This window comes from Centrocercus urophasianus, unplaced genomic scaffold (genome assembly GCF_019232065.1).
Source record: "Centrocercus urophasianus isolate 14NV4802_14NV808 unplaced genomic scaffold, USGS_Curo_1.0 seq_8, whole genome shotgun sequence".
Classification (NCBI taxonomy): domain Eukaryota; kingdom Metazoa; phylum Chordata; class Aves; order Galliformes; family Phasianidae; genus Centrocercus; species Centrocercus urophasianus.
Window position 1 is genome coordinate 206,506 of NW_024885421.1, and position 24,833 is coordinate 231,338.

General features: G+C 43.0%; 1 protein-coding gene across 3 annotated transcripts in view; it reads right to left on the minus strand.

Moving 5' to 3' along the window:
* Nucleotides 1–24,833, minus strand: part of ATP8B2 (ATPase phospholipid transporting 8B2) — a 73,126-nt gene that overhangs the window by 8,314 nt on the left and 39,979 nt on the right. For all 3 annotated transcript variants that reach the window (XM_042838393.1, XM_042838392.1, XM_042838394.1), the window contains 15 exons: nt 24,557–24,639; nt 21,512–21,670; nt 20,590–20,678; nt 16,523–16,719; nt 14,861–15,069; nt 12,647–12,690; nt 11,037–11,202; nt 10,429–10,617; nt 9,960–10,075; nt 8,122–8,286; nt 6,216–6,327; nt 5,140–5,245; nt 4,186–4,333; nt 1,797–1,980; nt 73–296 (listed from right to left, as the gene is read on the minus strand). In XM_042838393.1, the coding sequence (XP_042694327.1) occupies nt 73–296; nt 1,797–1,980; nt 4,186–4,333; nt 5,140–5,245; nt 6,216–6,327; nt 8,122–8,286; nt 9,960–10,075; nt 10,429–10,617; nt 11,037–11,202; nt 12,647–12,690; nt 14,861–15,069; nt 16,523–16,719; nt 20,590–20,678; nt 21,512–21,670; nt 24,557–24,639 (2,191 nt within the window). The remainder of the gene's footprint in view (nt 1–72; nt 297–1,796; nt 1,981–4,185; nt 4,334–5,139; nt 5,246–6,215; nt 6,328–8,121; nt 8,287–9,959; nt 10,076–10,428; nt 10,618–11,036; nt 11,203–12,646; nt 12,691–14,860; nt 15,070–16,522; nt 16,720–20,589; nt 20,679–21,511; nt 21,671–24,556; nt 24,640–24,833) is intronic.

Below are 24,833 nucleotides of genomic sequence, written 5' to 3' on the forward strand. Positions count from 1 at the left end.
TATTTAAAATATTTGCAGGCATTTTCCTTGGAAATGCTAAGCACGACCATGAAAACACAGGAGCTGACCTACCTGAGCTGAGAAGCCGGAGAAGAACCCATACCAGAAATGCACTAACGTGAAAGCAAAATTCTTATAGAAGAAGTACTTGAGGAACTTGCACATGCGGATGTAGGACCAGCGTCCGTGGACCAAGAGCAGGCGTTGCAGGTAGCGGAACTGTGCAAAGGAGAAGTCACTGGACAGGACTGCCTGCATCCCCTCCTGGCCACTGATACCAACCCCGATGTGGGCAGCTGCAACAAAGAGGTTATTGGTCACGTCAGGTTGGATATTAGGAAAAAGTTATTCTAAGGAAGAGTGTTGAGGAGTTGAGGAACAGCCTGCCCAGGGAGGTGGTGGATCTCTAGAGGTGTTCGACAAACGCGGAGATGTGGTACTGAGGGACATGGATGAGTGGGCAATACTGGTTATAGGTGGACGGTCGAAACAGATGATCGCAGCGCTCTTTTCCAACCTTAACGATTCTATGAGCCTATCATCCTATGTGAGTACAGCGAGGGCTGTGCTAACCCCATTGCTTAGATGAATTACTCATCCTGAGACACTGTGTTAATTCCATCCCAGACTGCTTGAAAAGTCCTACGTCAAGATATTCAGGAAAAAAAGTAACTAGAGGGTACTAATTCTTTCAGCACTGTTACGATTTTGGCTGCATTGATTCATTTTTAGTTACTGACTTGTACTACCTGAATAGAGCTACATTCTCTGCGACAATACATTTTATTTTCCAACAGCACAAATCATTGTTGCTGTTATAAATACTTTTAATTTCTGTTGACACATGAATAATTGTATTTACATGCGTAAAAATCCTTCCAACAGCCTTAAAACACTGCTTCAGACAAGCAAAACTTTCAAACTGTCAAATGTTTCACAGATTTATCAGACACAGTAGTATAAGGCTAACTGCAGCCTTTACATTTCTTGGGCTTTATTAGTTCAATCATATAATTAGATAGAAGAGACACATCTCTTTTAATAGCAGCCTGGGTTTATTAAACGTGGACAGAAGTTTAATATGACAGCTAATTATACAGCTGTAACTAACGAGCAAGCAATCTTGATGACTGAGGGTTGATGAGATTCAGAAGTTTCCATGGAACAGCGAGTTGATAAAATCCCAAAGTCCCAACCCTCTTGTAGTGGCAGCGTTAGTTTCTAATTATCATTTTACACTTTTTAATTTGCTTTTCTTATCCTTTCTTGACTGGCTGCCTGACTTATCTCCCTTGAAGCTCCCTACTTAGCCTTTTCTTTCTTAATTAAACAGCTCCAGTTAATCAATTCTTGCAAATTAACACAAGAAGATTAGCAATAGGCCCTTCTGAATAATCTTAATTTAATTATACATAGTTAGGGGATTCTTTTCATAAATTCATTGAGGAAATGCAGCACCAAATGATGCTCAAGGATAAAGGAGCCTAGAGGCCTGTGTTTTATAACACGTGTGAGACAAATGACAAAGGGCCCCCGTAAGTGGAAATGTTAAAAAAAATCCTGCGACACTGTGCAGATTATTTAAAGCTGTGGAGATTTCCTTCTGCATGGCACATAGGCCACCCTGAAACAAGTTTGTTTGTCGTTTGCATTACCATCATGATGATGGCAGGCAGTCATACAGGCGGACTTGTTGCACCCCAGCGAGCTTCAGGTCTATTATAAGGTGCAACATTTTTCTGGAGCATGCTGGCTTGTAGGAGGCGACGCAACGCTGGCTCTCAGCCCTTACTCACTTTTGATCATACTGACATCATTGGCACCATCTCCAATGGCCAGGGTCACAGCTTTCTTGTACTTCTTCACCAGCTCCACCACCTGGGCCTTCTGCAGCGGAGTCACCCGGCAGCAGATCACCACCTTGCACATGCACGCCGTTCGCACCAGCTCCAGTTCCAGATTCCCTTCCAGCGCGTAGGCCTGAGAGCAAAAGACAAAGATGTTTCCTAGTAGCTTGTGTCAGACCAGCAGTGAGATCTGGAGTTTTCCCATCCAGCACAAGGGGAGTATGAGGTACCTGAAAATGCTGAGCATTAGAAGAACCTGAGAAAGCAAAGCACAGTTGGATTTCTGATTACCCCTGCAGTTCTACCAGAGAAGGCTTAACAATTCATATTTCTTTCAAATTGTGTTTTTTGGCTCTGTTCCTTGATGTTTTTCCTCCATAGACATTCATGGATGGAATCTACTTAGCTTCAGCTTATTAAGTGACATGGTCTGGAGAAGTCACAAGCATTGGTAAGTGGTTGGACTAGGTGATCTTATTGGTCTTTCCAACCTTAATGATTCTAAGATTTTCTCATTACCCATTACAGCAAGCCCACAGTCCTTCCACTGTAAGGCAGACCATCCTTTGGTCAGATGTCCAGATGTCCTTTTTTTCTTTTTGTTTAAGAGTCAAGAGCTTTAAAATACCGTGTTATCAGAATCCTCCTTCCTTCCTGTCAGTGGCAGGGAGACAATGAAAGAGACCTGTTCTTGATTTGGTTTTAGTGCATGTACCAGTGATTGCAGCCAGAAATGGGTTTTGCTACAGCATCCTGCCCACACAGCACCAGGAACAGCTGTGTTTCACACAGAAACTCTGCTACTGGCATGGCGCAGAGATCAGCTAGTTATATGATGCTGCTTCTTTGCCCTGTTCTTTCTCTCTGTCTCAGCAAGACTATGTGTACACAGTACCAGTAGACAGGGGACAACGCACTGTCCAGATGCTCTGTTAAAGTGGGATGCTAGCAGGACAGTTACCACTCTTCAAGCCTTCTATTTCTATTTCATAGAAATAAACCACATCTAGTGATAAGATTTTTGGGTAGTAATTAGCAGGGCTGATATAGAGCTGGGAGTTAAATTTACTGGATTGCTATTAAGAGGTAGCAACCACCAATCCATCCCACCATGCCTACTAACCACGTCCCTCCAGCGACGGTGACTCCACCACCTTCGTGGGCAGCCCGTACCAAAGCACTATCACTTTTACTGAGAAAACATCCGAGCTGAGATATTCTTCTGTGAATTCTTTTACCTGTTCATATCAGGGTGGATCCGCATTCCCTGGGCTCAGAAACCCTAACTCTCTTATTTCTCATCTGTGGTCTCTAGATCATGCATGATCTTACAGATTTCTTTGCATTCTCTCTCCTGTTGGCCTACAATTTTCTAATAAAAAAAAAGGGCAAGTGACTTGCATTATTTCAGCTACAGCTTCACTGATGCCAAGCATCAGCGAGCAGGAGGGTTTCTTTGCAAGTGTTACAGGTGATGCTTTTACATCCATATGTCTGATCTTGTATGTGCACAGCTGATTGTGTGAAAGTGGAGAACAATGCACTTGTTCTTCCTGAATTGCATTTTCTATGTTTTTCAAGATATTTCTCCAACTTGCCAAAATTATTTCCAAATCTAATCTTGAACTTCTTGCATCATGCCTGCAGCTCCTCCCAGTGTGGTGTTACCTGCAGGTTTAAGAAGTCTGCTTTCTTTGGAAGCAGTTAATTAAAATACTAAGTATTGAATAGATGTGGGTAGCCCTCTATAAATGTCACTGTTGTTTCATACCCACACTGGGCTCATAAAAGCCATACTTTCCAAGCAGCCCTGCATTTGTCACATAAAAAACTTAATCAATACCATATTACTTCAGCTTGCTTGGAAAAACATCACAGGGAGCACTGAAGAATTTATTAGTCAAGTTTTATGACATATATTCTATCTTTATCAGATATATGTATTTATCAGATATATGTATTTACGATCTTGGCATACTTGAAATACATGTTTGATGCTATCTTATTTTCTTGGCGCATCCACTGACTGCCTGAATATTTTTCCACTATATTTCTGTAAGAATAACAGATCTGTCTACTGCTCGAGCTCACTGAGCATCAGGTCCAGCTTTTTCCTGCTCCTTCTGAAGTCTTGCTCATCACCTTTGATGCCTCAAGTAATCACTGGAGCTCATCTTCAGGTAGGGAAAAAAAAAAACACCAAAACATCACACGCAGGTAAAAAAAAGCAAACCTCTGTGCTCAGTTGCTAATTTTTAAACATTTTCAGACTTCCAGTACATCTCGAACTTAAGTTTTTAGGAACACTGAGTCCTACCATGACTCTGGACTTCCTTACCAAGCTGTGGCCATTGATAACCAGACCATACACCCCATTTGCTTGTTCATCAGGTAGAAGCTTTAGATTTTTGGAAGATTTTTCAATCTGAATGTTGATTTCATCACTGTCCAAAAAGGAGTCTGGCTTCATCTTTCTCCTTGCATTCCTGAAAAAAACAAACAGAATAAGAATTAAAATCTTGTAGACATATATGATGTACTAAACCAGCTTTATGATGTTAGGAATTTGGAGCTTCCCTTTGTTAGTTTAGTTCCATTTTTCCTGCATCCTTACCACAACATGCATTGTTTAGCTGCTGCTTTTTGTGCACATCACCCATATGCTTATGAAAGTCTACAAAGCATTTTCTAAATCTGTGCTGATCTGAAGTCAAACAACTGATCTGAATGTCACAAAAGACCATATTCCAAAGGGATCCCAAATTTCTTTGCATGTTGTTTGTCAATCACCTCCTCAAAGAGAAAAGGGTTGAAAAGAATTCCAGTTTTCCTCCATGTATCTACTGAAGAGGCTATAGAGGAAGGCAGATTTCCAGATAATGCCAGACCAGGATCATATCCAAGCAAACAAATTACAACGTGAATGAACAACAGTTGCAGTAGAGCAACAGCACAGATCAAGCCTGAAGCCAAAGGCTTTGTGGCTCCTCATCACTTCTCCAATGTCAACTGATGCTGACTGCATGACTTTGCTGCCTCATTCAGTGATATAGATTTGAACTCTTGGAACAAGAAGCTACAGAGTTTACCCTCACAGAAGATTTCTATGCTGTGTCTATCTGGTAGGTCTTCCAGGGAGGCAGCTAATCAAGCTCTCCTGAAATGAGCTACACCAGGTAAAGCATCCAGGGGAAAATAAATCAATGAACAACAATAAAAAGAGAACACCACAAAATACTGGCCATTCCATCGTCAGTGCACAGTAACAAAGCTGTACATTTCAACCATTTACCTGAGCTCATTAAGTACATCCTCAGAAGTGCTGCCTTCAATAACGAAGACATCTGCCATGTCATCATACAGCAAGTTGCAGGAGTAACCAATATTCATTGCTGTCTCTGGGAAAGAAAGGCAGGAGAGATTACCCACCTTAGTACTCCAAACCCACCTACAGTCTGTGTCTTAGATGGGTGTAGCAGGTCTCTAGCTGGGTTTTAGAAGGCCACAGAAGGAAAGAAATCTACAGAAAAACTAAAAAAGCTTGAAATACCCTTTGGTCAACACACTTGGAGCAATTAAAACATTTCGTGTTGCCTCCAAAATTTTTTTTCAGGATACTGAAGTTTCCATCCCCTATCTCTATTGCCACCCTAAAAGGGAAAACACAGCCCCAAATCAAAGTGCCGAAGAAGAATATCAAGACTTTTTATTTAGAAAACTCCTTGGGGAAAAAAGTATTTTGGTTTTTTTTTCCAGAAGTAAATTTATTTCACTCTCAACATGAAAAATGAAATGCTTCATTTTTTTTTTCTCAAAAATTCACTGCTCATTTCTTGGTTGAAGTGATCTGGAAACACTTTTTGCATCCCAGAAATGCCGTTGTTTCAGCAAGGTTATTATTTCTCCAAAATAATTCACTGGATTCTATTCACAGTACTTTCCAGCATAATGAATTTTACAGAAGCTTTTGTTTCCTCCAGTTTCGTTCTAGAATGTTAATGCCAGAAACAGAACTAAGACCAGCTTTAGCATTCAAGTTTCTTGAAAGTTATAGTTAACCTTTTCTAGCCTTCTTCAGCAAGACAGTAGACTGTATTATGCTGACACATTCACTGTCACCTCTCCGTTGCCAAGGGACACTATCTTCATACTGTTTCCATCTTCAGGTCAGGACTTAGGAACAGGCACTTCTTGCAGTTATCTGGTCTCATTGCAGCTAACTAGTTTTGCTTTGCTGGCACTGAAGAAAGCCCTCCAAGTTTACCCTCTGTGCAGATTTTCAAAGGAGAAAGGTTGAGAATATGAATCCCAGTGGAATCATCTCATCAGTGAAAGAGAAGGAGGCATCCCAAACTGTAGCCCCCTTACCTTGCTTGTCTCCAGTAAGAACCCACATCTTAATGCTGGCTTTGGCAAGAGTCTCAATGGTCTGTGGGACCCCATCTTGCAGCTTGTCCTCAATTGCTGTGGCACCTAACAGCTTTACAGAGAACAGGGAATAGGTTAAGACTTCCCATTGTGAGTACAGGAGAAAGCATTAGATGTCCATGCAGGTAGTTAAGCAACAACAAAAGAAACTCAGAAATAAAGTTGCACTGATTTTCATTCTCCCTCAGCAAATTTACTGTTCAAGGTACTGATCCTGCAAATGTTGTACTGTGTAACCCTCTAGGCTCAGCTGGATCACAAACATGCAAAAAATCATTTGCCACACATGAGCATGTCTATGTTCACAAGAATCACAAGAATCACAAGAACTTCACATGTTCTTCCATGTCCTCTCCACAATAGATAGAGATTTAATGCAGGAATGAAGACTTTTGGGGATTCTTGTCCCCAAATTTCCATATGCAATCTCCAGTGTAGATCTTGCACCAGACATACCGCAGCTGTTGCAAAGCATCTTGTCCAGCCTACAACACATTCATCCCAATCCTTACTCCTCACTGCCACACAGCACTAAATTCAAACTGATCAGGACACAGACCTTTGTTATTTTAAAGTTACTATTTTCTCTGTGTTTTGGAAATACTCGGTGGCTTTAAACTATTGTCAAAGGGACATGAAGGTTTCACTCTCTTTCAGGCGTAAGTGGCACCTGCTACCATACCTCCTGTTTTTGGGAGACTAAATTCAGACTCTTCTGCTCCCTTGCTGACTCTGTTCTCTTGCACTCATTCTCTACCACAAGCCAGGCTCCCTTACACCACTCCATTTCTCCCTGCAGCACTTTCTGGGGATAAAGTCAATCCTGTGTAGGGTACAGAGAAGGATCTGGTGTTCTACCTGTGAGCCTTTGACCTCCACAAGGATTACTCTGTCCTCCACAAGGACTCCTAGTTTATTCAGGCCGTGAGCTTCATCATCCTGAGTTACAAAGCATCTGGCTCCCTGACTTCCCTGCTCTGAACATACCCCATGCTGCATTTGCACACTCTGGGCTGGAGGATTCACGTTATCCACTACTCTACTGAGATCAGGAGGGCAGCAGGCTCTGCCCCACAGGGGCAGCTTCTAGAGGTCAGTTTCTTCTAGGCTTACACTTACTTCTTCCCAGCTCTTGCAGTGTCCTGAGCATAAAGCTAATGGAAAGAGCAACAGTGCAGCTCCCCAGATTCCCCAGATCTCAGAAAAACACTGCTATGAGTGCAAAAGCTGAATTGTTTCCCCTCAGACACCACACATTCTTTTCATTCATTATTCACGTCTGTAAAACACAGGCAAACCCCAGGGCTGCAACAACACTCATGGAGAAAAGAATGACTTAAAGATCACAGTTCAGCTCTGCTTCAGATTGACACAAACATCTTCACGGACATCATCCCCCATCCTGCCCAAGGCTGTGAGAACAAAGGCGATGCTCTCTCTGAAATGGAGCAGGACCTGGGGATTACTCACTGCCTGCCATTTCAAAGAGAGGAAAATAAATAGATCAGCCATTTGCAAGCACAAAGGAGAGCTATGAAATATTTGTGTCCCTGCCACCTCCCTTAGGCTCTGCTATGTCACTTCATCACGAGAAAGCTACTCCGACACCCACGTGAGATAAAATAAAACCATTCCCAGGCACTGGTGGCTGACACCCCATTGCTGGCTCCGCACGGAGGTGCCAGTGAAAACCCAGCACTGCCATATTTCAAACTGCTCCTGTCAAGCAACCCACTGAGCTGTTTGCAGCGCAGCGCTTACTGAAGTCATACTGAAGTGTCTATTGACAAACCACTATCCTCACTGCCTCCCCCAGACATTGGCCCAGTTTCCATGAAATACCAACCACTAGATCTTTTTCGATCTCTTCATATATCTCTGACAGTTTGTCTTCCCGTCCTTCCAACGAGGTGCTTGCTTCGTGGTGACGCTTGATCCAGTCCTGAAAGTATTCTTCATCCAAGTTCTTATAAGCCACGACGAGTGTCCTCAAACCTTCCCCAGCAAACTCCTGCAAGACAGTGGTGGGGCAGAAGAGGTCAAGGGAGAACAGTTTCCTTGCTCTGCTTTGCAGAGGACTCTCTGAAAGCAAGGAGCTATTTGTGAAAACTTCTTACCTAATGTCTGCAGAGGAAGGGTGAAAACCCACACCTGAGTCTACAAATCTACAAGTCTACAAAATGTTTAAAAACATTTTACATTGCTGTCCACAATCCTTGCAAAGAAAAAAAAACAACAAAATCCTCTCCAACTTTCTGGCTTTGACCTTTACATCAACCAGGCTCTTGTTTCCTGGGACCCCATTTTTCAACATGTGGTTCAGAGTAGCGAGACTTAAATTAGACACTCTGAATTCACCCTTAAATTTCAGAGCTGTGCTCAACATGTCCAGTGGTGGGTTTAAATGCACAGTGAGGGCACAGTCATGACATCTCAGGAAGATCTTGTAAGTCTGCCTTCTGCAGATCACAGAGTCACATACCGAATTGAAGAGGTTGGAAGGGCCCTTTAGAGATCACTGAGTCCAACCCCCTGGTAAAGCTGGTTCCTCTTTACACAAACTGAAGTTTACCCCCAAAACAGGACATTCACTTTCTTTCTCCTTTGGAATTCCGTAAGTACAAGCTTGAAGTAGAAGTGCATCAGGGACAGAATGACAGAATCATAGAATCATTGAAGTTGGAATAGACCTCTAAGATCTTCTAGTTCAGTATCTAACCTATCACCAACGTTGCCCACTAAACCCTAAGAATGACATCTCCACCACTCTTGAACACCCCCAGGAATGGAACTCCACCACCTCGTTGCGCAGTGTGTTCCAGCGCCTCACTACTCTTTCAGAGAAGTTTTCCTAGTATCCAACCTCAACCTTCCCTGGTGCAATCTAAGGCCATTGCATCTCATCCTACTGCTGTTACCTGGAAGAAGAGGCCAACCCCCACCTCATCACAACCTCCTTACAGATACACCACAATCACAACCCACCTCCCTGTGCTCTGACTTCTTCATCCACCACATTCCTCCTCAGGCAGTGAGCAGAGATGTTTGTGCAATTGCTCCACACCCCTGGCAAAATATTCTGTTATCTTGTGCTCTGCTCTGTATCAGCTGGAGTTGATATCACAAGGCAAAGTAAATGTTGGCCAGATCATCCACTTGTTGAGTGGATGAGACTACACCTCACTGTACATCAACCATATAAAAATCCACAAGTTTGAGAGCTGCATTTTCCATTCTGTACGATGTGGGAGAATCATTAGATGGTTTGGGTTGGAGGGATGCTAAGCACCATCTAGTTCCAACACTCCTGCCACAAAAAGGGACATATCCTCCACAGGATCACAAGTTCCACCTGTCCTGCTTGGCTTCTACCTCCTTCTCTAGAGGACTATAACTGTTGTGAATGTTGTGACCTGTATTTGACATCCATGTCATGATGCCTCAGATAATACAGAGCAGTTTAAATAGCACCTGTGACGCCTAATTTGGTATCAAAGGCTTCATTACTTAATTTCTCTCTTCAATCTCCATGAAAAAAATATATATTTTTATATATCTATATATACTTCTTGTTTGGGTGCTGCTTCTGAAATCTATTTTTTTGTTTAATACAAATCACATTTTCATACCTGGAGAAAACGCAACCACCAAATGCAGAGATTCAATGAAGAAAGAAACACTTACATTCAGGTGTTCTGTGGTTTCCTCCTTGAGAGACTCACAGGATGAATGAAGCAGTTCATAAAGAATGGTGTCAGCCCCCTTGCAGTACAAAGTCAAGTCACCTTCTGGACTGCGCACTAGAAGGAAGAGGACAAAAATTCTTCACATCTCAGGCTGAAGCAGGTGGGATTCATAGCACTTGTATCAGAACAAATGTTTTTACAGGTGTCTAAACTCTACCAAATGTTGGCAGAATCCCAGGAACCAAGACGAACTTGCTTAGAACAGAAGAGAGCGTAACTACACTCAGCTTTAGAGGTTGAACACTGGTCTGAGCAGATTCTCTTAAGACAATATGGTCCTAACAACCTGAAATTCAGGTAGGACATCTATATTCACACATCAAGAACAATTTGTTCTGGTGCCAGTGAAGGTTCTCACAAACCTAAAATCCCAGGAAGGAAGAAAGGAGCCAAGAGAACATACATACCAATAACAGACATTCGTTTGCGGACATTATTGAAATCAAGAATAGCCAGAAGTTTGTAGATTTTTGTTTCTCCCATTTCCACAACAGTGATGGTCTCTGGTGTGCGAGCCCGGAACACAAATCCAAAGTTTCTGGCAGCAGTGACGAGGGCTCCCTCATCAGGAGATTGGGCCTGGTACACCAAGTTACCTGCCATGCAGGAAAGAAGGTAATGTGACTTCTGCCCTGTTTCTGAACTAAATAAATACTTTTTTTTTTTTTTTTGGTTGCAATTAACTAGAATGATAGAAGGATAGGATCCTTAAGGTTGGAAGAAACCTCTGCAATCATCTAGTCCAACTGTTCACCAGTGATCAGTGTTGCACATTAAACAACGTTCCCAAGTACCACATCTCCACATTTCTTGAACACCTCCAGGGGTGGTACAGAATCACAGAATCATTAAGGCTGGAAAACTATGTGTGAAGTAGAGTGGTTCAAGCCATCTCCCATCTGAGGGAAGCTGTGGCACCTACAATTTCTGCACTCCAGTTACAGTAATCCCATCTTAACCACAGTCATAAATGATGGGCACAATCACTTCAGCTGCTGCCTTTGCCAGTCCTCACCTTCCTTCTTCTCTTCAGGCATGACAGTGTGACAAAGGGAGAGCAGCCGGAAGAACCTGTGTGTCGGGGCATCATTCAGCTTCACAGCTTCGACCAGGCTGTGGTCATAGAACGCAAACTTAGGGTCAGCCAACTGGTTGTAGGAGAAGTCAACCTTCTCTGTGTTCTGTAAAAATATGGATTAGTGTTATCTATTGAGTTCTCATATACATGTATAACCAGTGCCTGCCTACCCCATTCTCTTACATTTACAGAGATCTCTCTCTTGCAGAGCTGCTCATGACACAGTGATGAATCTAAGTGGGAGGTCCTGAAAGCTACTTAGTCGCAGGAGAGGACAGGCACACCGGTACTGTTCAGAGCAGCACCTGGGCTGACAGCATGGTTATCTAAAAAGATGCCTCCCTTCTTGAAAGCATCATCCAGATTTCAATGGTTGTCTGGGACATGGGCACGTGGAGGCTCAATTTAAAATAATTCAAAAGGCTTTGCTCTCCATCCTCCTAAAAGCAAGTAAAAAAAAAAACTGATATGGAAAAAGATGGCAGATGAGTGATGTAAAGGTTCAGCCCTGTGGGCATTGCCTACTCTACTGTTTAAAAACTGTCTGAAAACAGGAGCCTCCAAGCACAGAAGATCACAGCGGAAAACAGGATGAAGTGTCCTGGAGGAATGTTTGGCAGAGCCTGACCAGCATGATCCCCACTCTCATCCCACCCCCAGTGAGCTCAGAGGTTCCGGGATGGGAGTCACCCTGACCTGCACCAGCTGACATTCTGCACTTACACCATAAGAACACAGCCCTCCCAGCTCCGCTGACTTGTGCAAGGTCCAAACACTCCAGCACTGTGGGTGTGTGGGCATCAGCCTTTCATCCCGCAGGACGCTGCTGCTGGGTGGCTGGCTGGGAGCAGACCAGCATCTCTACCCCAGCAATTCTGGGGCATTCTGCTGCTTGAAGGAGGGCAGGATGGTGGCACCTCTGACAGCACTCAGAGTAAAGAGCCAATTTCAGTTCAAGTTCTAAAGGGTCTAGAAATGAATCACAGGGATGAGGAATGGGATTTTAATCACCGCTCTGCCATTTGCTTATTGGATTATTGCATGCAGTTTTCAGACATTTTAGGCAGTGAAATCCAATATGGGGGTTTGTACCAGCAAGCAGAGGCTGGAGAAAATGAGAAGAAGTCACTCATTTTCACACTCTCCAATGTTCAGACACTAGGGAAATTTGACAGTGACCTTGTTAAGGACATGAACTGAACTCCCTGATTCCCAGCCAGAACTTTAATTCATTGCTAAGGATAACAGTACCCAACAGTGTCCAAGTTTCCAATCACTATCAGTACCCAAGTGTCCAGAGGAGCTATGCATGCAGTAGGATGCCACACGAAGCTGAGGGAACAGTGCTGCCCATCCTGCAAGTTTAAAGCAGGCCTACTAGAAGGGAATGCAATTATGACAAGCCTCTGATGCCCTTAATAATGCACCTCATTGCTGTTAGGATAAGGAGGAACATGAGTACGAGCTAAGCCTGGGTGAGATGTGTCGATGGACACCTCTGCATGGTTCACAGAAAGCAGAGGATCTGCTAGCTCTTGAGCACTTACCTCGTTTATTTCTACCCGCTGACCAGACTGATCATACACATCACCTGCAAGCAAGAAAAACTGATGTTATCCCATAAACTCCAGATAACTGCAATCTCTGAGCTTCTCTACCAAAAAAAAAAAAAAAAAGACAGAAGCGTTTTGAAGCTAGTGCCAAATTTAGAAGTTTCAATAAACACAAATATATTGACATGTGGAGTGGAGACTGGTGATTCATACTGATCAGATCCTATACTAATCCATGACAAAATCCAGAGATGAGCTTAAAACTCAAAGCAGCGATCATAAAGTTGTCTGCAATTTGGGTAAAGAAGAATTTCTGCTCAGAAGTGACAGTGTTAAGACGGTGCTTTCAGGAGATTTCTCTTGCATCTTTCCTTTGGAATGGAAAATATTTTGGAACAAAATTCAGCTCTTGGGTCATGTTTTGCAGCAGTCCCTGAGCAAAGAGCAGTTTGTGCCAAAGCCCCTTCTTCCCACACATAGATGGTATTTTCACTGAACTGACGATCTGGTCAGAGAAATGAATGACATCTCCCTTCTAGCTACAGGAGTTTCCCTACTGAAACTTCTGTCTGGACAAGAACATCTAGGAAGCTGCAGGCTGTGCCCAGGCCAGCCAGATTCAATACTTTTTGAAATAGGACTGAAACACAGAAAACTACATATTTGACAGATCCAAACTCAACTGTGGCTACAATCAATTCAAGGTACTACTACTACTGCTACTCCCTCACAAAAACCCTGAGGTTGAGAAAGAAACTCAGACGCCATCTCTCCTGAGAACTGTACAGCAGTTGATCCCAATGGGAACTATAATCAAAAGGCTATTAGACATCTCCTCCTTAATGGCAAGCCTAAGCCTACAGAGTATCCTCCCTGGCAGCAGAACCAATGCATCCTTTTTTCTGGCATGGCTCACTCCAAGTGTAAAATCCAAAGTATGCTGGAGAAACAGCTAAGCATTTGGGGTGGGAGGAGTGGAGGGGAAAGGATAGACTGCCTTCTTTCTGTCTACTTCTCATTCATTTCTTGAGCAGAAAACTCAACAAGAGGACATATGAATGTCAGCGGTTTACTGGTCAGTTTGGCCTGGTTCCATGACTAATATGTATAGTACAACCATGGCCACGAATTAGCAGGCGGAATATTTTCAAACGGCTGGGTAGTAGCACTGTGCAGATATTGTGTCATCCAAATATACGCCAAGCAAGATTTATAGGAAGAAGTTACTCCTTCGTCTAGGCCAACGGATAGCACTGAGAAAGAAGCACAAGCTTTTTGGCGCACTCGTTCATCAGTAGGTCTGATACAGGCAACACAAGCATCAATCTACAAATAAGATGTGACTAATTTCTCTGGGGAAGACTAATGATGTTAATCAATTAGTCAGTATGTGAATTGCTAGCACCTCTAGATGTGGATGAAGAAAACTGCCTGTGGCTATGCAATGAAGGAGCCTGTCAATGACTGTTGTCATCTAATGGTGCTAACAACCATTGTTTCCCATTTTTTCTAACTCTCTACAAACTTTTCTTTCTCCTGGTAGGCTAAATAAGTTAGGATGCAGATGAATGGCCATACCATTGACACGGGCTGAAGGGCAAACTACCTGAAAAGGATGTATAAAGCCAGTGCTCAGTATGTAAGAAATTGCTAAGTGCAAGAGAAAACACTGTGAGTAGTTGACAATATACCACCATGAGGAACAGCTCATGTCACAGGTGGGTAAGAGTGAGTATGTGAGGAACAGCTGGGCTCCACATATAGTTGGAAGGGAGGACTGGGTGCCTTTTAGGAAATAAGAGTTTTACAAAGCTATCAATACTTGGGTAACCATATCAATAACATCACCAAGGGCTGAGATCATATAGGCAGTGATATCAGAAAAAGAATAAATTTGGGTATAGATGTAGTAAAACTCGGATCAATGAGTGAACAAAGTAATAAAGTGCAAGTTCTTTCGCTGGGTGGATTATGGCGTTCCTACCCCATAGGTAGGTCAAAAGGAGGTCAAGGGATGGCAAAAGGGGGAAGCAAAGGAAACAACAGACAGGAAAATCATAGTAAGATACACAAACAATGCAATATCAGGACTGTCCTCGTATATCTGACCATTACAGCTTCTTACAAAACACTCTTCAAGATGTCATATTTAGTCTCTGTTAACTGAGAGGTGTGAAACCCAGAGAATAAGAGCAATGGTTAACATACCATAGGATTTGCCATTGATGGAGCACTTGTTGAAACACATGATGTTCTGAGTGAGAGTTCCTGTTTTGTCTGAGAAGATGTACTTGATCTGCCCCAGCTCTTCATTGAGTGTAGTGGTGCGGGCCTGAGCTGGTGTGTCATTCAGGGGGTAATACATCTTGCGGTCCCAGTCGATGTAGAAACTGTTACCCAAGCGTATAATCTCTACACTGGTGAAAAGAGAAAGAGAAGGCGACCAAATAGTCATTGATTTAAAGGACAAGGTCTTTAGCACTATCATTAGCAATTAGAGGACAGCTTTGAAGTTAATGACAGGGCATACTTGGCAAGTAGTCCTTAAATGGACTGCAGTGAGCAATACTAAAGCAAGTCCCACTGAAACGATGCAGTAGGCTTGTAGTAGCTTCCTTTCCCTTATGTAGCAAACCTGCACTTGCTTCTGCTGTGGCTATCCTTTCCTTAAGCTGAGCAGTGAGTTAAGACAAGCCACAAAAATTCACTCTCACTCCAGCACAACTCATCATTAACCCTGCTGTGAACAAGTGGCAGCTGTGCATGGAGCACAGCTGTGCCAGAGGCAGCAGCAGGGTGTTTCATTTGGTGCAGTTCAGGGAAAGTGTTTGGAGGGACTCTGGGCTGAGCTGCACTGTGGTGCTTGGAGATGAGTACAAACAACTCAGATCACCAGAACAAGTGAGTCATTGTGTAACTCAATATAATCATGGAGCAATATCAACTCACACAGAACATGAATTTCCACTTCGCCGCTGGTATGACACATTGGGCAGGAACGGGATGAATTCCTTACATTTGATAACACAAAAGGGAGTCTAAGAATGCAACTTCCAACCCCTTATCTCTGAGTGTAACTGCTCATGCTCTGGAAGCTCCATGGAGAGGGCAGCACCAGCAGCTACGAGCTGTCCTTGTGGATTGGCAACACAAACTTTTCACACATGTTCTCTGTGAATCACACAGCAACAGTACATCCTGCAGTCAGAAGCATTTCTCCCCGACAAATTAGGTAAGTTACAAACCAAACCAGCCTAGGCAGTCAACAGTGCCACCTCCAGGTTTTGTAGGTAACACGTCCACCCTTCCTACCCCACTTGCCCATCTGCAATAGCCAACATAGCACTGTTCTCTTGGAAACTATGGCAATGACTGTCCACTCACACAACTCCTACCTCAACTCCTACCTGGCAACCCACACCTCATATGAGCCTTGTAGCCACTGTAAAGAAAGTGCTATTCAGCTTTTCCAGTGGGTTGTACAAAGGGGAGAGAGCATGGTACTACCTGTAGTAGCAAGTTTCCAGCCTAACTCCCACCACATCCTACACTTACACCTCTTCTTCAAATGGAGAAAAAAAGGTCTCACTAAAGAAGACAATATATTTTTTTAACCTCCTGTTCTTTTTAAAACCATGTGGGACCTGTTCTGACTAGTCAAGAAAGTAGGGGCTATGAGATGTCTTCACTAGATGGCAACAGCGTAGAGAGCTGGCCCTGGCTGTGTAGAGTCACCCACACTGGGACTGAATTCATGTCGTATCACAGAATGGCTTGGATTGGAAGGGACCTCAGAAATCATCTGCTTCCAACCTCTGTCCAGCCAAAAGCTAAAACTTTTCTAAAATGAAAGAAGGATCTGACACATACCTGACATAGAGAGAAATTGGCACCACTGTGTTTAGGATGATTACATACGACCAGAACATGAGGAAGGCAGAGAGGGGGGCAGACGTGACATCTTCTGCCCAGGGCAGATACACTTGGAAGTTGTAGCCCTTATCAGATTCCCAGATACCATTGCCAATGGCTAGGATAAGACACATCAGTGCTAAAAATGCAAAGATCTGGAAAAAAAAAAAAAAAAAAAAAGATACTGCATGTTAGAAACAAGGAATTCATTACGTGCTGTTTAATTGAAAGACCGTAATTGAAAGGAGTTGGATAGTCTGCATGATGGGTAAAGGTTTTTAGAGGTAAAGGAGGCAAACAGACAAAAATTTGACTCTATCTCAGAGATACAACTACACAGTGCAGAGTCTCTGGCAATTCGGCTTCACAAGACTTCAGACGAACAGGAATTCATGCCCCAAGTACAGACCTGTAAGAGGGTGCTCATAGGCAGATGGGTGTAGAGCATCAAATCTCACTGGAGGAGCACTGAGCTGCTGCTCCTTTAAAGTCTGGCTGCACACACGAGAATAAAACCACCCTAAAGACTTCTTCTGGCTGTTTGCCAGATGTGTCAAGGTTTTCCTCACAATTTCTGAAAAATCAGTAAGGATAATTTGTAATGCAGGAAATCCATCGCTGTGCAGGTTGGAATTCAGCACTGGATATTATTCTTATGGTTAAAGGAGAGTCACTGACTCAGAACTAATTGTTGCCTTGGTACCTACCATTGCAATCTGATTACACCTCCTTTGAGCTAACAAAAAGCAATGTCAGACACTGAGGTGTAGCCTTGGACTTAGAGCAAGCTACTTTTTGAAGCTTAAAGCAACCCGGGAAATGGCAATTGGGAAGAAAAATCAGATAAATACCAAGAAAACAGTAAACACACAAATATAGGTGTGGAAAAGGCAGTCTTGTTCAACAGACATTCCTCCACTAATGATGGTGGAATGAAGCAGAAGGATGTATCTATCCCATATGATGTAGCAGATGGAAAAGACAGTTCACCTACTGTGATAAGGAACAATATGTTGCTTTATCTGCTAATAACAAGTATTTTCAAATCAGTGGGTCCAGGTAATTGAAAGCCAAAAGCTTGAAGGAGCTCACTGAGTAATTACCTTAATGAGTCAAGTTAATTTTTAACAATGCTTTGAAAGCTGCAAAACATACTGAAAATCTGCTAAGATAATTACAATATTTGGAAGCTGAAACAGTGTGACTGTGGTAAAGAAACAGAAGCTAGCATGACATTATTCCTAGATAAATGATACTAAAAGAAATTCCATTGATACTGGATTCTCCTTGAAACATCCACCATCCTAACAGGAGTGTGAAGATACAGAATCAACAGACTGTGCAACTGTGCTGTTAAAAACCATCTCCTGCACGTATGGACATTAGGGATGAACTACCAGAACACTGGGACACTGTAAAGCCAACCAGTAATAATCATACTACAGGAGTAATCAACTTTTTTCAAATCAGTTAGTGAGATATAAATATAGCAACTGCGGGTAAAGCAGATGTTTGCATTACTAAGTAGTCTATGAGGGGAGGAATGATATTTTTATGGAATGATCTGAGTCACTTGGTTAAAAGTTCATGCCCAACCAACTTCAGATTCGATACCAACAAGATACTAAGGGGGGATTTTAATTAATAAAGGTATTGTGCTGGATTCAGGAGGCACATTTGTTTCCCACAACAGAGCAGGCTTTCTGTTTAGCTGTGGGAAGCCCAGTATATTACTCCACTGGTGAAATGGAGACAATATTGCTGCTAGTAAGGAATGTGGTGTGGTGTTTTTAAGCCTCGGTGACAGCCACTAAAAACAGACTTTATTTTGAGCTGTTGCAATACAGCGGTCTAAGGGTTTGTGAGAGGGATGACTCAGGAATGGGTAATGCCCTCTATTGAACCAACAGATGGAGAAAACACACAAGCCCATCCATTTTCATACGTATTTCTGTCGGTCAAGTAAAAAGTATGACTTCTCACTGCAGACCTTGTCTGCTATAAAATAATTAGAAAAGCCAAACAAACAACTGTGGTCAGTGTTGGCGTCATTACCACCACTCTGGAAAAGCTGGAAGAGAGCAAACCTATCGCAGCTGAAGGCTTCCCACCATGAGCAGACTACACAACGCCTGATGAATGCTCTGCAGGACTGAGTGGGATTTGTGGAGGGAGGAGCTGACTTTTGACAGACATTTCCTGCCAGACAGTGCATTAGAACAGTCTGGGTTTCTTTGCTGGCACTTTGAGTTTTGCTCTGTGTTGAAGCTGACAGCTGTATTTCTCCCAAAATGTGCTTCCCCAAACCTATAAAAAAGCAAGTTTTGGGGGGAAAACAGATTCCTGGTACTGAGAGTAGCATCCCCTATTGGACAAGGAACATTCTCATCTCTCTGAGATCCCAGTAAATGTTCCTCTCTTGCTGATTTCTGCCCTGTGCTGCCAAAGAGCCTTGCAGAGAGAAATGTTCCCAAACATGAACGCACAGTGATGGTTTCCATCTGGAAAGGTTCACTCCCAATTAACCCCTGTAGGGACAGACCAGGGCAGCACTGAACCATAACTCCTTTGTCACGCCCTGCCAAAAAAACTGACTTGTCCCTGGAAGTTTTACAGACAATTAAACAGAAAATGCCTTTGCCAGTGTTAACGCAGAAGGAGTTCCATTAAGCTTAAAATGAGGCATTTACCACAAGCTGCGGCTGCTCTGTATTTCCAAACTCGGGAGTGCAACACACTGCCTCTTTTTATGACTATGCTTTGCAACCTTTGGCCACATGGAGAGCTGGAAGGACCCGAGGCCACATTGCTGGCCATGTGGGACAGGGCAGAGCTGCACTCAGACACCAAAATGCTAGGTGCCTTAAAAGTGCATGAAGGAGAAAAATACACACTTGGCTCCACCAGTGCCCGAAAACGCAGGCAGAGGCTGATGCAATCCACTGCAACTTGCTCTTTCTTTTTTTCTTTTTTCTTTTTCTTTAATGGAGCCAGGAGGTAAACTCATCTTGTTCTCATTCTCAAAGAGAGGCCAGACAGGCTGAAATCTCTGGGTGGGACCCTTGGCTTGCGAAAGCAGATTTGGCAAACCTTCATCGAATGCTAAATTCTGAGTTCTCTATTCAGACTTCCTCCACTCTTCCACAATTCTACCCCACATCCCCTGTTCCTTTCCAGCAACAGCAGAGCTGAGCACCCTTGAAAATGTGTGGTTTTTTCAGAAACCAGCAAAATTCTCAATGTCAGATGCCCAAATCTTGCTTGGTTTTCGCTGTCCCCTTAAGCCTAAGGGAAGAAAGCAGAAAGGAAAGCGAGCTGAGGATGATAAGTGAGGATTTCACTCGGTAGCAACTGGTGGGGTGTTATTAAAGTCAGTGGAATGTCTTTAATGTTCACTAAACAAGGGCCCCAAAGGCTCGAAGATGATCCCTCTCATCAGCTCTCCGTGCTGTGGCATTGCTTAATATGTGCAAAGATGCACATGTAGATATTCAGGACACTACTTCACAGTGCCAGCAGTCAGTCTTGCATTCAAAGGAAAACAGCTTTTCTTCCAGCAATGCTGAGTGCAGCAACATCAGAATGCAAGGCTCCGAAGCTTGGTGGTGATAAAGGTGGTCCTTCCCTGATATGCTTTGAAAGCAAGTGGTAAAGTATTGAGAGAGTCTGCAAAAGAATCACTGCCTGGTACTGTTTGCCGCTTGTTGAAAACACTGACAAGCTTAAATCTCAACTTAGGACTGTCTTATTATGTGTGTAGAGCACCTGCATTGTAAGATCAGTGCTTTCAGATTTGGCAGCTCCTGAGAACACCACTTTCTTGGTATTAACAAGCCACGTCTCATTGTTCACTCCAGTGTGATAAAGCAAGAGCTGGCATCATGTAGATCAACAACTCAGTTACCAAATGCAATGCATATATCACCAAAGACGCCAAGAAATCAGAAAGAAGAGGGAGCACTTCAGAAGAAGTGTGGGGCATGTGAAAATGATAAACACATCTGGACGAATGTAATGAGACTGACCATCAGCACAAGCACATTCATGAGACGGTCGATGCTCGTCCTTTTGAAAGTTGTTCTTCCACTGTTCTGCATCAGTTTGGTGTCCGGCCCTGGAGATGAAACACGTTGATGAATGTGTTAAGCCCTAGGTTATAAGGAGGAGTCGCGTAAAGCTAATTAATTAATCCATTAGTTCTGTGTTTTGATCCCATTCTTTTCCTTGAACAGCCAATCCTCTCTTTGGGTTTAATTACTTTTCACCGAATACCTGATGCTGTGCTGTTATTACTGACATATTACGCATGTCTCCTAAGTCTACAGCGCTATAGAAACAATAGAAGGTCTATGCTTGTAAAAAGCGTAGGTTGAACAGCCTACAGTAACACATCTGATGGTCATGATATTCAATATGGCTTGAAATCATATAAAAATGATGTTGAATTTTTAATCAGATACATTTAAGAATGAAAAATTTTGAACAAGCTTGGGAAATTAAGGCTCCTATTGGCCTAAAGTAGGCCAATAAAGGCAGATCTCAGATGTAATTCCTAAACAAATTAAATGTTTAAATACTTTCTTACTGAGAGATCAAGACTTCTCTCACACACTTTGCTGCACACATTTCAGAAATAAAACACTAGTTCTGCCCACAAATACATTTTATTAAGATGGAATGGGATGCTGTAATGTAATATTTGCAAATCACTTTTCTCTTACAGACCACTATAAAAATTTCAGTTTAAAATCCCCAATAGTATGCAAAATGCCTAGCCTAAAGTTAAACCACGGGATCACATTTATTGTTTTGCCTTTATTCTTTTATCTGATAGGAATCTATCTCTAAAGAGGAAAGTATTTGGTTCCTTTCTCCTTACTAGGTATGATGTGCTCCCATACAAATGCTGCTGCACTCTGCAATTCACTTGTTGGTTTTCCTACCTACCAGCATAAATAACAAGACCAAAGCACCACTCCGTGTTCCTAATGGTACAGCCCCTCAGCAACATCTTCTCATTATCCAAGGCATACTTCTCTCCTCGAAGAGCAAGAGTTCCTGTGAAATTATCCAGCTTGTTGTTAGGTGCCTCACATTTGACTTCACCTGTTATAAAAATAAAACAAAAACAAAAAAAACAAACAAACAAACCAAGAAAAAGTTAAGAATCTTCATGGCCTAGAAGTACCTTGATCAATACTGCATTCTCAGCTGTTTCCAGGCAGGAAATATTTCACAGTTTAGTTGATCCCATCATTCCTAACCTTCATCCAATATATACTGGCATTGCGCTCACCCCGTATCATATCATAATCTAAAGGCCACAGCAAATTTGGATTTATCTTAGATTTTAGAGATGGTAATTCTGTGTTACTACAATCCAAAACTAAGTTTCCACTCTCTTTTGTGGGTGAGAAGAAATGTTGAACAAGCAACATACTTCTAATCCTTCCGCAGCAAGATCGTCATGGTAGGATGTCACTGGGTAATTCTAGACAGCAGTGCTGACCTTACACAATTCCTGCTCCATCTTCTTTAAAATTGCATGAGCCCAAGCAAGAAAATCATTGCCTGAAGGCTGCAAGAGAGTAATTAATTGAGGTGTCTTTGTTCAGTGGTTTTTAATTTTATCTGTTTTATACCTTAAGACATGCTCACACTTGAAAGAGATGCTGCTCCCTTTGGCCATGCAGCTGACACTCTGTTTGGAGAACCTGTTTCTAGCAGAGAATACAGTTTTTCCAGCTGTTTTCAGATACAAAGACACCAGATTAAGAGGTTTCAGGGAAAATGCAGAGATGTGAGTGTTGTGGTGGACTCCGCTGCTTAAAATTTAAAACTAAGGAAAAGATGTTCTCATCGTGGAAAAGCCATTCTGCTGTAGGGCAGGGAAATCACCAAATTCCAAGGAAGAAGCAATTAGGAAGTTCTATGAGACATCGTTGCTGGTGATGCCGTTTCATGCTCCGGTTGATCCAAGAAGAATCAGACCTGCCCTCCCTAGCCTCTAACTCCTATAGTCACCACACGTGTCTCGTGGCAGCCCTCACGCTCCACAAAACGCACAAGGGAAACAGAGGCTCTGCAGTGTAACCCAAAACACAACACAACTTCGGTGAACCAAGACCAGGGCACGATCCTTGCCAAGAGGTGTGCACCTCTCCTCACGCAAGTTTTGGGTTGTGACTTAAGTATCTTGTGAGTCAACGCCCAAATCTGCTCTCCCAGCGAGTGGGTGAGTCTGACATTTTGACATCGGAACAAAATCATTTGAATGAACCCGACCACAAAAGAGTGAGAAACTCTGGAATGAGAAACCCAGTGCCCTCACCATGACCCCACTAAGACTCTGTGCCTCCTGTCCTGCTAACAGCAGGCAGACATCAGAATGCCTTTCACTTTAAATGCTGCAAAGTCTACACGCAGTAAATGGTAGGTACTGAAAAACATTGCTTCCTTTTTGCCTCCTGGTTTCCAAATGAAATAAAGTTCAGCATGTTTCAAGCATCTTCCTTATCTGAGCCTTCACAGTGTCAACAAACACCATAACTCACATTAAGCATTCCTCTGAGTGCCTATATAAGCTGCTCAACCTTTTCCTCTCTTCCTTCTTAAGAAATAATTAGATAAAGAATTGCATAAATATTTAAATACTTCTGCAGAAGTTAGCTAGAGAAATGCAAGACTGGGTCTGAGTCCAGGCACTCTTCCCAGTATTCACCCAAATACAAATCACCCTGGGAAACATTCTGTTCATTTTAGTACAGAACAGAGGCCACTTTATTTACAAGCAGAGATTTAAAGGACAAATAAATATTTGATAGAACAGCTGTAATTCTCCATAAGACTTTGAAACATTTTTTAATGATGTTGTTTCAAGAATGCAGCATCTTTAGATAAGCATTACCCAGAAAATGCTTGAAAAATGGTGTAAGACGGAGGATTTGCTAAACAACGGATACATACTGCATCCTCCCCAGGAAAACAGCTGAGAGCACAACCTGACTATTGACAAAAAACATCTCGCTGCGACCACAAAAGCACATTTCTCAAGACCTGAAGCACTCAGAACTGCGGCCTTCACATTGGAGAAATCCCAATGTTCTGAGCAGTTGCTCAGCTGAGACCACACATGTCGCTTCACAGAACCTCAGTGCCGAAAGCAGAAGGAAAGCCTCTACACTTGGATGATACTACCAAAGATCATCCACACCATGCTAACTCTGCCACACCACCACCATTTTTCCTGGGACAGCCTGGTTATTTCAATGAGATTTATTTTTACTGTAGATTATTTGTCCTCTTTAACTAAGACCACTTCCTGAGAGCCTGCACTCCCTGAGAAGTTTTAGTGGAACTGCCCAGGCTGCCCAAAGAGGTTGTGGATGCCCCGTCCTTGGAGGTGTTCAAGGCCAGGTTGGATGGGGCCCTGGGCAGCCTGGTTTAGCATTAAACGTGGAGGTTGGTAGCCCTGCATGTGGGCTCATGATCCTTGAGGTCCCTTCCGACCCTGGCCATTCTGTGAAGTTCCGAGGACAGCAGCCCTCGCTCCACTCCTCTCCATCCCCGAACTTCCTACAGTCCTGCCCAATGATGGAAGCCAGTAGGGCTCTGCAAAGCATCATTCCCTTGTCCTCTCTCTGCTGACGGGTGATCTATGAGCACAGACTATTCTGTCTGCAACAAGTCTGGCTCCTTTTTCCTACTGCTATATATTTGAGATGCAAGCAGTGTGAAGAAAGGATGCTTTGCCTGTTAACAGCAGCTGGAGTATAATCACCTTAAAATGTGGTTCCTCTGTGGCATTTATAGAGAACTGCTGGCAGGACAGAGGTTCTTTAAGTTGCTGTTATTTGCTATACAGATGCAATGTGCCCATTCTATTTGCCTGCCACCACATCCAAAGGAGTGCTGTGCAGGAAGTAGACTGGAACACTGGACTCCAGTGTTTGAGAAAATTCTTTGAAAAGAGAAATTTCGACATAAACTCACCATTGAAGTCTGTCAGTTTCTGAAGATCTTCTCCAAGCTCAGCAGTGACTGTCAGTGCCTGTTTCACCTTGAGGTTAGTTTCACTGTAATACATTACATAAAGCATAAAGGAATGAGACCATCTCTCCCAGAAGGTCACTTCTGTCCTTAAGGACTGCCTCCTTCCCTAGGCATCTGATGGACCATGCCAGTATAGGCCTTTTTTTAACTGCGCAGAAGAAGGAGATTTATTGTTTCAGTTGCAAAGATGAGCAGTCCAGGGGAATTCTGGGCATGG